Below are 13,491 nucleotides of genomic sequence, written 5' to 3' on the forward strand. Positions count from 1 at the left end.
TTATTATCGGTTGATGTGAGACCTCTAAAAAAATTATAATAGTCTATTTGGATGAAAGAATATCTTTTGAAAGAAAAATAATTTCTTAAAAAAATCTTAATATTTGGAGATTTTGAGAAATTAGAGTTTATTCGGAAATTTTTTTAAAAATTATTTAGAGAATTTTTTTCAAAAATTAAAATTAATTTATATATAACTTATTAAATTTAACTTGCTGAAAAGCATTCTTTTCAATTTTTTTGTTGTTTTCTTCTATATAAGTGTTTTTTAAGGTAAAATTTCTTCATTGACCTTTAGTTAATTAGTCTCTAATTAACTTTGAACCGAAGAATACTATGTGTTCATCCAAAATAGAGAATTACTGGAAAAATAATTCATACTTTTATTAGTTCCATGTATCTTTGTGTTGACCTTTCTAATGCTTTTCATTTTATGAAACCTTATGTTGGATTTGTGTTGCTTGTGAGATACATATATATTCATTTTGCTTGCCATACACGTGCGAACAATTTCTGAATCTTGCATTTGCAGCCGCAAATTTTGCAAACAAGGGACTTTGAATTTCCATCATTTGCAAGGTTTTACGAATTGAAGTTCTCTTTGATATATACAGTATCTTTCAAAAAGCAATTTTTTGGCTTTATTAGAGTAGGAGAAGGACAAAAAATTGTAGAGATGCCTAACGAATATAAGAAGAATCATTTTGTCTTCACTCCATTAAAATGAATGTTTTCTAAACTTGCAATAACGAGAAAATTACAGCATGATTAATTCGCCATATTATTAAATAATGGCAATATTTCTCATCAAGATAATTTGTTATTTTTCTTTGCTTGCAGAAAATTTTAAGGTGAAGAGACAATGAAGGAAAAGATTTCAAAGTCAAAGATATTTGTAATCTTAGGTACATGTAACTTAACCTAAGGAGACAAAATGTTTCTTCTCCCATTGGAAAAAAGATTCCCTTATATTATTTACTTCTGTATTTATGTACCCAAAAAAATTATATAGTTCTATATTTCAATCATTCAATAATTATTTAATAATTACTGATTTTGCAAACTAGGATGTGAATATACTTCTTTTTATCATGTTAGAAATGAAAAGTAAGTCCAATAATGAAGTTAGAATAGTATGCATAAATTTTTTTTTATGAATTTTTAACTTTCACTTGTGTATTGCATAAAAAAAATTATTAATTTATTTTTTGAAAAAACTTAGTTGACCATTTTAATAGAGTCTCTACTTAATTATATATTTTAATGTCTATATAATTCTCTTGAAAGTTTTTATTCAATGGTTGAACTATAGTTGAATCGTTATTAATAAAATAATAATAATATTTAAATAATATATATATATATATTATAAATATATATAATATTGTAGTTTTATAAAATTAAAATAAAATATAATTTTATATAATTCTTTTAAAGTTCATATAGATGTCTAAAAGTTTATTTTTTTTAATAAAATATAAGAATATATATTAAAAAATTTATATATAGAGTAGAAATTTTTTTAATTAATATAATATAAAATATCATCATATAAAAATTATAAATTAATATAAGTGACTAAATTTTTTATAAGAAAACTATTAAAAATAATAAATTATATAATTTATTTTAATTTATAATTTATATTAAATATATTTATTTATCATAAAAATATTTTAAAAATATTTTAAAAAAATTAAAAATACCAATTCAACTCGATTTTTTGGACTGATTTTGTATCAGTTTATCCAAAAAAAAAATTTATACACCAATTTTATTGTTCTTTTGAACTGATAAATCGACCAATTCACAGTTCGATCATTCGAACTGATCAATCAAATCCGCTTCTGATAACACAATGTTACATTTACATTTTACAAAAAAAAAAAATTAAAATACAATAAAATAGCACTAAATATATCAATAATAACACGTTGGGAAATAATCTAAATATATGAATAAAAACGTGTACACAAGAAAACTCAATGACTGAGGAATATGTATTGATATACGAAGTTTAAAATTACAAAACATGCTCAAAATACAAGAGATGGATCGTAAAAATTAACCTCAAAAGTTTGTATGAAATTGTGCAGGCTGGAACTCAAACATTGATTGTAGTTCCTGTACAAAAGGAAAAAACTATAAAAGTAGTAATTGTTTAATATGAAATCCTCAGGATAAACCAAAAAACTTTCCACGTGGGGTAGATCTGCTCCTTCTAAATTCAGGAATGGATGCATTGCTTCCTTCTTTAAGATTGCTACCTGAACCATTCAAAAGTTTGTTCTCAACTTTGCTAACCAATAAAGGCTCTCCTGTTTGCATGATTCCTCTGCATGTGGACAAAAAGGCTCTATTATCATTACCAATGATGTTATTAACACAATCTTAAAAAGAAATAACTAGTAGTTAAGGGTTGAAGTAAATGCACAAGGATTTAAGGATTTAGCTTCGATTCTCATTGTTATTATTGTAATCTTTCTTACTGATCACAAAATGAAGTAACCAGTGAACTAAACAAGCAAACTTTTTCATGCTGCTATTAGTCATACCTTGATTCAAGGTTCTGAAAATTCCTTGCAAAGTTCTGACGTATTTTTTTGAGACTTAAGGCACCATGGACAGAAGACTCCATAAATCTCAGATCATTTTCAGCCTCAAAGTAGTCATTCTTTGGAGGTGTCTCCACAGTCATTTCACCAGAAAAATCCACGTCAGGAATATATGTTGGGAGCAGATCAGGTTTTTGAATCTTAAAGGGTGATAGTTGCGGATGCTTGACCTTAGCCTTACTCTCAACCTTACTTTTTCTAATACCACCTTGTCTTACTGCACTAAGTGCTTGCTTGAATTGTTCCTCCTCCAGTTCTTGATGTACTTTCCTGGAGTTGTTGACCTTCTGGAGGTTGAAGAGTGTTTCGGAAATGTTTTCTTGCTTTGATGGCTCTTGTGAGTTCAAATACACCCTTGTGTTATTGTCAGTGGATGCAGCCATTGGCATTGTGATAAGGGATTTGTTAGCAGGTACTCTAGCTGGAAATGGATGCTTTAATATTGGTTGGTTATCTGATGTTTCAGTTTTGACCTTGCTTTTGATGACTGACCCTCTATCATTGGATAATGATCTTCTGACTGGAGGGGATGGTGATCTTCCCTTCACTGAGCTCACTAACTTTTCATCACTTAGAAGAGACATTTTTGGCATGGAATCCTTGTCCATAAATGTTGAGGGAAACCTTGACCTTCTTTGCTTACCTGAAGAGCAACTTCTAGACTGAAAATAGAATGTACGATCAAGTTAGAGAAAATATGAATCATACATCAATATGGCACAACTTACAAATTTATACAAAACCCGTTTGGATACAAGCTTTGAAGAACTTCTGAGAGCTTTTCAATTGAAAATAAAGAGTTTTTTCTAGTAGAAAAACTTTCATAAAAACTTCTATGCTTGTATCAAGGAGGCTCATATTCACAATATCTTTTATTCAATAACCTCTAAGTTTCTATCATCCATGAGTCTTTGACCAGTTTCATGCTTCATGTTGCCAATGGTACCATATTTTGGTAACTGAAAAGGTGAAACAGCTCTTGGTTTTTGAGAATCAATGGTGTTTCGGGCATTCCCAGCCTTCCATTGCTCCAATTCTACTTCTTTTCTCTCCAATGCCAATTTGAGACTTGATATCTAAAAAAGAAAGAGTTGTTTATATATGTTGTGCATGTTACATTCAAAATTGAAATACTCATGACCAAAAATCCAAACCTCTTCCTTTAGATCTCGAATTTCACCAGTTTCTTTATTAGATTGGGCAGCCCCAAGTTCAATGGATGAAACCCTCTCAGCAAACTTGAGTGTGCTAATTGTCTCCCCGATAGCATTAAGTTCAGGATTTATATGGACAAACATCAAAGTTTTTGCATGCCCGCCTATTGATAAAACATCAAAAGACATAAATATTTCTTAAGTTAATTTTTATAGAAATTCAAGCATCCATATATCAGTATTCAAATTTCCAATCACTTATCAACTAAATCTAGCACCATGATCCCCCAAAGAAAGATTGTACATTCAGTGCTAAAATAGTAACATTTCTGGTGACAAAATGATTGTCAAAAGAAAAATGGAAAACTATCCCAGGTCTTAATGCTTCGATAACCTATTATAATAAGTAGGTTTAAATATTATTTTAATTTTTATAATTTTATGAACTTTACCTTTTGATCCAGTTAAAAATGTTTCACTTTAGTCCTTATACATACTATTTTTATTTCTTTTTAGTCTCTATAATTTGTTGATATAGGAACTAAAATGTAAAATTTATGAAATTATAAGACTTAAAAGCTCAAAAATGATATTTACAAGGATTAAAATTGAATATTTTTAAATATGGAGGCTAAAATATAAAGTTCATGAAACTAAAGGGAAGTGTGATTTGCATAAAAGTTGAAAAATTAAATGGTAGATTGTTACCTAAAGAATCTTGTAACACTTGTGTGAGCTTGCTATTCCTATAGGGGATATGTGGACTCTTCTGTGCCAAGGCAGATATAACATCCCCAAGTGCAGAAAGTGATCTATTTATATGTTGAGCCTCCTTTAATCTCTCACCAACAGCCTCAGATTTGTCAACCCTCTCACTTCCAGCCAAATCCACAAGATGGAGACAACCTCTAAGAATGGAGTTGGAAACTAACTCCCTTCCTCGAACATGAACAGTCAAAACACTACAATAGGAAGGTAAGAACTAAGAACTTTGTTAAATATATGAATAAATTATCCTAAAAACCTTTGAAGTTTCGTGAGATTGCACACACACCTCAAATCACAACATAATGTTTTTCAAACAATTAAAGAGGTTAATGTAGGAGTAGAAAAAGTAGGGAGTGTGTGTGTAATTTTCACAAAACTTCGAGGGGTGTCTATTTAGATGGTTGTTGTTTATCCATTTATATTGATGCATATGAAGATGATATTTTACCTATGAGAGCGACTGCTTCTCTCATTTAGAGCTGTAGCACCAACAGCACGGTTCTTCTGACCAGTTCTCATCAAGTCTAGAACATCTTGAGTACAAGTAACTGGAACTAAAAATGCATCAGGCACATTGATGCCATTCAATTGAGAATTGTTTCGTATATCTAATGTATATCTTGTTAAGGAACTGAAAAGGATAGAAAATAAATGTCATTTCTGATAAACATATAAATTAGAACTTGAGCTGCTTAAAGGATATCTTCTGTTAGAGCCATCACTGACTAACAAATCTCTCACTTGTTCATTGTATATTTCAATCATTTGAACGAAAACCTCGTATTTTATGGAACCAGCCCTTTCCTTTGATATATGAAATAAGTCACGCAAAGCCCTATAGTTTACACCCCATGTCTCTTCAGTTGTCAGATCAGGACCACTCTGCACAAGCAAGTTAATCACATTAATATACATATACAAGAAAAATGATGAAATGATAAAACGTATCATAATTGAACTTATTATAAACAAAGTTTTTTTCTGATGTAGCTAAGGTTTCAAGGTCTATAAAATGGACAAGTATCAAATTTATGTTGCCAAAGACATGATACTTAAATCAAATTTGTGAATAGGCTGTAAAGTTCAAAAAAAAAAATCTAATAAATGCGGGTTAGGAGATTACAGTATTGTAAATGAGATTTGTATTAGACTCGGTAGGTTAGGAGACACCCGTGGCAAGACAAAAACAAACTGGTAGCTATAATTTTTTACCCCCAATAAATCATATGTTAGTGTCTACCAATCCAAAACATATACTAAAAAATACAAAATAGAAGGAAACATATATGATTGCTAATTAATACATGGATAGCCCATGAAAAGGAGGCCAACGGTTGTAGTTTAAAATCACACATATTGTGTTTTCTCTTGTGATGTATGCAGTAGTTAATGATAGAAAGGCAGTTTAACATGACAGACAATGCTCTATTTTAGTTTAATGCACCAACATTATGTAAAATAAACTAGAAATATTATGCGTGTATGAATTAATGAATACCATTGTGTATGTTTTCCCTGAGCCAGTCTGTCCGTATGCAAAGATGCATACATTAAAACCATCTAAAACAGATCTGATCAACGGTTGAGTGTCAGCATAAATTTGTTCTGCAAATAACATAGAATAAACATCATGAAAAAGCTTCAAATAAGAACCAACAAGATATAAACTCTAAACAAAATAACATTTATTTATTTGTAAAAAAATAAACCATAAATTTGTTACAAGGATATGATATCATGACCATTATTGGCATATAAAAGACTCTGCATACAAATATGATGGATTCAATTTGTTATGAACCAAGGAAAGATTTTAGAGTAGACTACGCTAGTATCCTCCGAGATTTCGTGAGATTGTACAAACTCTCCATGTTTTTTTAACGTTTACAACATCCCTTATAAAGACAATTAAGGAAGGTTAATGTATGTTTTTCAATCATTATTGCCAACCTTTTACTACTATGTTTTATCCAATTAGAGAGTCATATAAGAAGACCCTTGTAGAACAAATCAACCAAGTATATATTGCCCTATACCTTTTGCAGTAATATGCTGAAAAATTAAAATACCTTGTGTTACACTTGTTCCAAACACCTTATTGAATGAAAATACCCTTCTAGCATCTTTTCCATGTTTAAGGGGATTTACTATCATCATATCTCCATTCTCTCCAATATAGTCTACCGTAGAGTGTCCATTTGATTGACCTGGTAAGAATGGTCTCACTCTACAATAGACCCTAATGGCTCCTATAAAACAGAAAATTTATTAATTAAAATAATAAAGGTAGATCTATTAAATCCATTGTTAAGAACCTGGATTCTTATGCACCTTTGAGGTCTTGTACTTGATTGTAAAGAAGGCGATTCTCCTCCAAAACTTTGTGGTAGGAAGAGGAGGCCACTTCAAGGCTTTTGATGTGATCCTCTAAGTTAGACATAGAACTAAAGTCAATCTAAAGAAATACAAAAACTTCAACAAGGAAGATATTTTTCAAGGAAAACAAATTCTTGATGGTTACCTAGTCTACTGAATTCTTCTTCCCACTCAGATTGAATTTGTTTGACCTCCAATTTTGTCTCTTCAAAAAAGTACTTCATACCCTGAAGCAAGAGAAAACCCTTAGAACATGGTGCTAAGTAGCCAATCTAAACTTACATGTAAAAGTAGCAAGAGCAGTAAGAACTTAACTTGAATAAAAGCTTAGAAAAACTTTTGAGAACTTTTATATTGAAAAAAAAAACTTTTTATTTTCAGTAGAGAAACTCGTAAAAGTTCTTTTAAACTTTGTATTCAAACAGACTTCAAGTCTTATTATTCAATTTATACCTCAAGTTGTTTCTGTTGAGTATTGATTACTTCAGCATATTTTGCAGAATAATTGGCATTTTGTCGAATACTATCACGTTTGCCACCACAATTACAAAATTTGGAGAAATCGTTTGATGCCAAACTACTTCTTTGATTAAGATATAGTGAGATGGCTTCTATGAACTCTCTCTTTGAGAGACAACCAATGTCACCTTTCAATATTTTCTTCAGAAAAAGTCCAAGCTGCAGAAAATTATGAAGTATATTTTAGAAAACCTTTTGAAGCAAGGATAAGGAAAGTGATAAATGAATGAAAATTGTGAAGTTGGAAAACAAATGCAGGTATGAAGCATTAAGCTATGAAGTACCTGAGTGCTTTGAGATACAAGCAAAGATGAGAAATCCTTGGCTACCTTGCTGAGTAAGGTATCAATTACCTACAAATTATCACCCATATCACCAAAAAGATTGCATAAAGCAAGGAAATCTTTATGCAGATGATTATTTAAAAAAACAACATCAAAAACTATAATCTTATTAGGCAGTCTTGTATATTTAATAGCAGTGCAATTTCAATTGACATTATAGTTGCCTATCATGCTTTCTTATCAAGGAAGAGTTTTCCATGCTTGGCCTAGTGACTAACATACTTTTTTTTTTTATAATATTCATCTACTAATCATACAAATTAAGTATTAAGTTTAGGGACAAAAACTTAGCTACAATATCATAAGTATTATAGGTGTTGTTTTCCAATCAAAATTGAAATATCATTTCAGCAATATGCATAAATGTATATTACAGATATCTACATTACATATTAATACTAAATACATTTTATCAAGATGAAACTCAATTATGATCAGAGAATAACATCAACAGTACTTATAGTACAGGACCTAAGTTTTGTACAAACTAGAATATAAGCTACAACATTACAACAAACTGAAAAGGATCTTACCGACCATTGCATTCAGAGGAAGATCTTCAATCCCATTGGCCTCTCTAAGGTAAGCCTGAAGAAGTCTAAGTCCAAATTGATCAAAAAGGAAAGCTAGAACATTGGCAGTTCTGGTTTCTTCAATCAAGAACTCTTCAGACAGTTGAAGAAATTCTAGCAGTTGTTCATACTGTGATGACTCAGACTCATCTAGTGACTCATCAGCACTTTCACTGCCAACTATGGAGGAAGGAGACTTGTTTGGAATGGAAGTAATCCTCACAGTTCCACCATACCTCCACACACCAACCCCACCAGATAACTTCCATTCGTAAAACCCCTTCAAACATAGAATGCAGTCCACAACTTTATTTGATGAACCTCCCTGCTTAATACACAAAAACCCCTTCAATAGAAAACTCAAGAATGCTGCCAAAACAAACAAATAAAATCTATAACTGAGAGTGAGACATGCTATCATCTTCAATAGAAAAATGTGTTGGGAGCAATTTCTTTTTTCTGAGTTGATTTCATTAATATATATATATATATATGATTAGAATATTATAGAAAAATAAATTCATTTTATATGGATTACACTAAGAAATTTAAAATTAATATGGAATAACTTTTAACTAGAATTTTTTTTCAATAATATTTTTATGTATTAAATGAAAAATGTATTGAATATTTTAATGGTTTAAAGATATTAAATATATTTACTTTTCATTTAATATTTTTTATTAAATATTAAAATATTAACAAGAAAATATTGTAAGAAGATATCACATTGCTCTTTAATATAATCTAATTTAATATATTTTACATGAATAAAGTAAATTATTTAAATAAAAAAATATTTAATTTTAATTAAAATGCTATTGTTCTTCGGTCTTAACAAAATCACATATCATTATATATCATAAATTTATTGATTTTATAGTAATTATTATTTTAAAAGTGATACATATGTGGATGATTTTTTATTAGTCAATAGTGTAAAATTTATTAAACACAAACATAAAAATTAAACTCTTTGTTTTAAATTTTTCTTTCCTAGGATTCTGATGTCTAGACAACACAATGCACATCTTACTAGTAATTTGAGTAATCCAAATATGAAATTTAATTTATAATTCAAATATTATTTTTTTTCTACGAAAATTAAAGGAAATGACTCCCAAATGAAATCAATGAAAGGATTTGGGTTCAAGTAATACCAATAAATCCATATTTAAATAATTAGAAAGACAGTGAAAAAAAAAAAAAAAAAAACTCTTAAGTTCGAACCTTCTCCAAATCAGATGCTTCAAATGTCAAAAGCTGCATATCCTTCACAGCCTCCAAAAAGTTCCTCATATTCTCAAAATACTGAATTGCAGAGTGGGCCGCCCCCTCTGCGGACTGAACAGCAAGCCCAGGATTGTCCACCACCTATTCAGCCCAATACACAAACAACCAAATTCAAAACAAAAAAAGTTTAATCGTTAACACTGAATCACTCAAAAATTAAAAATTATAATGGAGAGAGCACTTTTAAGATAATTATTATTAAAAAAAAATAGACTATAAATTGAAGATGCAATAAAAGTATCGCCTAAAGATTTTTACACAATTATCCATATCAGAATTTAACATATGTAATAAATTTATCAGAATTCAACATAAATAATAAATTCAAGAGTTTAATAGTTATAAATTCTCAATATAAAATCTTTTGTATTATTCATCGATTAGAATGATTTTTAAGTTATTTTTTTATTTTACAATTTGGATGACAATGAAAATTTTCTTTAATTTACTCTTATAAAAAAAAAACTAAAGTTCAGTTTTGATCTCCCACAATATTCGATATTTAATTTGTCTTCTAATTTTTTAACTCAACAATTTTAATCTCTAAATTTATAAAATTCTTAATTTTAACCATACCACTAACTATCCATTTAAAATTATAACATTGATCATAATTTAACATTAAACACACACTATAACAATTAATAGTTAATAATATTTAAGTTAAATTCTAATACTATTCATCTCATAAAAATGGTTAATTAATGAAAGTCACACTCTTGATTAAAAAAATAAAAAAATCTCAAAATTGGTAAAATGAAGTAAGATGAGATAACAAGCAATGATTAAAGAATAATTAATTTAAATATTATTAAATACTACGTATTAAATGGATGATGATGAAAGTTATAATTTTAAGGAAAATGAATGAAGAATTTTATAAAAAGAAAAACAGAAAAAGGCAAGAGAAAAATGGGAGAATGGAAAAAGTGGGACCTTGAGGACAGCACCGGGGTTGACTTTGTTGAGGACATTGCAGAGAATGAGACCGTTTCGGAGTGCAAGGCAAAAGTCTTCCTCGGAGGGTGTTGGAGAGATCGAAGATGCTGCAACATGGTCCATTTCTCGAAGCCATTCTGTTGCTTTATATCTTCTCCAACCTTCCACCATTCAATTCAACAAAACACACCAAACCATTTTCATTACCACAAACAACTAAACTAACATCACATCACTACCTAGTGTCATTCACAATTTCCACTAGAAAAATATAACTAGTATACTCATTCTGTGTAAAGAGGGTTCTTGCAATTTCTTTCACTTTGATTTTTTAACTAGAAGAAATGTTAACTAAGATTTTTTTTTTTCTTTTTACCATCAATTATTGCATATGAATATTTTATTTTGGAAATATTTTTCTTGTAATGTTAAAGATTCTATCATGTTATTTTGTAAGGGATGTTCTGTATATACATAAATATCTTATAATTTATATTTATAATAAATAATTAAAAAGAAAAATGTCAAAGTTAAGGTAGACCCCAACAGCAATAATTAGTTGCGGCAAAGTGGCATTTGAGATGTTACAAAATTGTGGTGCTTGTTGCTTACATGTACGGTCTTAATCGATAATGCCAAACATTATGCCCTAAATTTTTAGTTAAAAAATTATTTTGGCTATGCTACTTGATGTCCCAAATTTTGGACCCAACCCATAGGGACAAAGGCCATAGTCCTACACTCTTACTCGGTGGTGGGGTGCTAACCCATTTTAGTGCACACTTTCCCCCACTCATTACTCTTCATCATGCTTTGTTCATCAATCTCTTGCTACATTTCGTTCTTTTTCTTCTTTTCTAGCTAGCCAATGTTTGTTTAATGTGTAAAACCTAACCCTTGCCTTTTTTTGTACTTTTAACCTTGCTTTTTTCTGCTTTTGTTAAGCAAAGGGGTCCAAGTAATAATTTGGTTGACCCATAAAGGAAAAAAAATAAGTAGGAAAACAAATAAATTACGTTAAAAGAACCAAATGATATGTTGTTTCTTTTCCTTTTCCTAGGGTCATAAGATACAAACATCACACCTACAAACGTGCCTCAACTCAAGCATCTTTTGTCAAATGTCTACTTTTTGACAAAGAACTATTATCTTCTTTTTTCTATTCTTTTTTTTTTTTTTTTTTGTAGATGAGAATCTATATGCACCACATATATGCAACAATTTTTTTTTTTATTTTGTAAATCATAAATACTTAATACTTTAGCTCAAAATCATTCATTAAACTAAACAAATAATTGCAACTATTTTTGTTTAAGAAAGTCATTTTCAACTTTCAATAAGTTTTTCAAAGAGAAGAAAAGTCCAATATTGGATGAATTGAGATTTTAAGCAACAAAGGAAGTGATGTAAAAGATCAATATGCTACTCATTGGATTTGAATCACTTTATGTTATGCAGTTATAAATTCATAGCCGTGTCTTAATTTTTCTTATAATTTTGTAGATAAATAATATTCTCAGAAGATGAAAACAGGAATGATATTTAGAATTCAATTAAAATACATTATCAATCAATCCTTAACATTGAGATGTAATTGAAATTTTTTTCAAAATCATACTAAAAGAGTTATATTAACCTATTCGAATACAAGAAAATTTTTCTACTAAAAATAAAGTTATTTTTAATTTTAAAATACTTCTATGTTTATATCCAACCAGACTCTATTATGATTATAAAGACTTTAGAAAATAGTGTATCAAAATTAAAGTCTATTATTTGTATATTTGGCAACAATTTTGACTGCATTATACACCTGTATTTATATTTAAGTAGATGTTACTATGGCATGGTGTAATTAATAGGAGAGTATGGACCCCTCATTAAGAAACCACACCTGCTTCCTCTGCCTTCCTCTGAGCCAATTCATGATCATTGAAACTCTCCTCTGTGGCAGTGCATGAAGCCTCCTTGTTCATGGACACCAAACCCTTCAATCCTCTCTTTGAAGGAGATGTGAAAAATGAGTTTTGGGAATTCTCTTGTGGCATTTTCCTCTAATAATAATTAACCAAGGAAGTTAGATAACGATATAGATAGTAGTGTATATGCTTATTAACATTTTCTCATTACAAAAAACAAGTTTCATACACAACACAACTCTTATGTATGATAACCAATGACAAAGTCAAGACAAAAAAAAAAAATCAATAAATTGTTGGTGAGTAGCTTGAGATATAGCAAGCATGTACAAAACTAAACTTGCCATGATCAGAATTTAAAAGAAGAGTTTAACTTCTGACCATGAAAATAATTGTTATTATAAAAGTTAACAAATTTATCATAAATAATGATTTGTAATCAAATGATAGTGTAAGCTGTGTATGCATGAACTTAGATTTATATGAAAAAACAAAGACATTGAAATGAAGAGTAAATTTACCTGAGGAAGTGAAAGATTGCGAGGAAGAAAGTGAAGGATTGTGATTGAGGTTATGGAAGTGGAAAGAGGGTTGTAGTGGCTTTTGTGAATGAATGAGCATTCAAAGGCATGAAGAGGGTTATGCTTAATGCTTTGGCTTCAATGTTAGTGAGGGTGCGGAAAGAAAAAGAGAGAGGTGTGAGAAAAAGACACATGAAAACTTTGATGCACTTGAAATTCAAACGTCGTTATTGCCATTCGAGGACTCTAATATAGGACCATAGACGCCGTCATATGACGGAGATGCGATTCGATCATGAATTGTGCTCTTCTTTATAATAAAAGAAAAATTAGTAAATTAGATGTAAGATTTAATTCCAATGTATGAGTGTAGACGGTTTTTATATTATTATTTATTAAAAATTAGATTACTAACTTTTTTTAGTAAATTAGAGTATTATTTAGTCAAAAACTAAAGACTAATCTGTTAGTA

General features: G+C 29.5%; 1 protein-coding gene across 1 annotated transcript; it reads right to left on the reverse strand.

Moving 5' to 3' along the window:
- Positions 1–1,968: 1,968 nt before the first annotated feature.
- Positions 1,969–13,239, reverse strand: LOC109804736 (kinesin-like protein KIN-14F). The gene is made up of 18 exons (XM_083068599.1): positions 13,020–13,239; positions 12,474–12,633; positions 10,577–10,740; positions 9,578–9,721; positions 8,313–8,672; positions 7,716–7,784; positions 7,366–7,590; positions 7,058–7,139; positions 6,868–6,963; positions 6,606–6,785; positions 6,035–6,141; positions 5,238–5,418; positions 4,985–5,147; positions 4,477–4,730; positions 3,769–3,932; positions 3,499–3,690; positions 2,555–3,276; positions 1,969–2,334 (listed from the first exon to the last, which is right to left on the reverse strand). The coding sequence occupies exons 2-18, from the start codon at positions 12,625–12,627 to the stop codon at positions 2,175–2,177; spliced, it is 3,417 nt and encodes a 1,138-aa protein (XP_082924725.1). The 5' UTR covers positions 12,628–12,633; positions 13,020–13,239; the 3' UTR covers positions 1,969–2,174.
- Positions 13,240–13,491: the final 252 nt, after the last annotated feature.

Source organism: Cajanus cajan, chromosome 2 (genome assembly GCF_000230855.2).
Source record: "Cajanus cajan strain Asha chromosome 2, NIPB_CcT2T_4, whole genome shotgun sequence".
Taxonomy (NCBI): Eukaryota; Viridiplantae; Streptophyta; class Magnoliopsida; order Fabales; family Fabaceae; genus Cajanus; species Cajanus cajan.

Excerpts from the sequence above, each read along its gene's own strand:
- LOC109804736 (XM_083068599.1), bottom strand. The coding sequence starts at position 12,627 with ATGCCACAAGAGAATTCCCAAAACTCATTTTTCACATCTCCTTCAAAG. Across the intron at positions 7,140-7,365 it reads CTCAACAGAAACAACTTGAG|GGTATGAAGTACTTTTTTGA; the intron begins GTATAAATTGAA and ends CTCTTGCTTCAG. Across the intron at positions 2,335-2,554 it reads TTTCAGAACCTTGAATCAAG|AGGAATCATGCAAACAGGAG; the intron begins GTATGACTAATA and ends GTCCACATGCAG.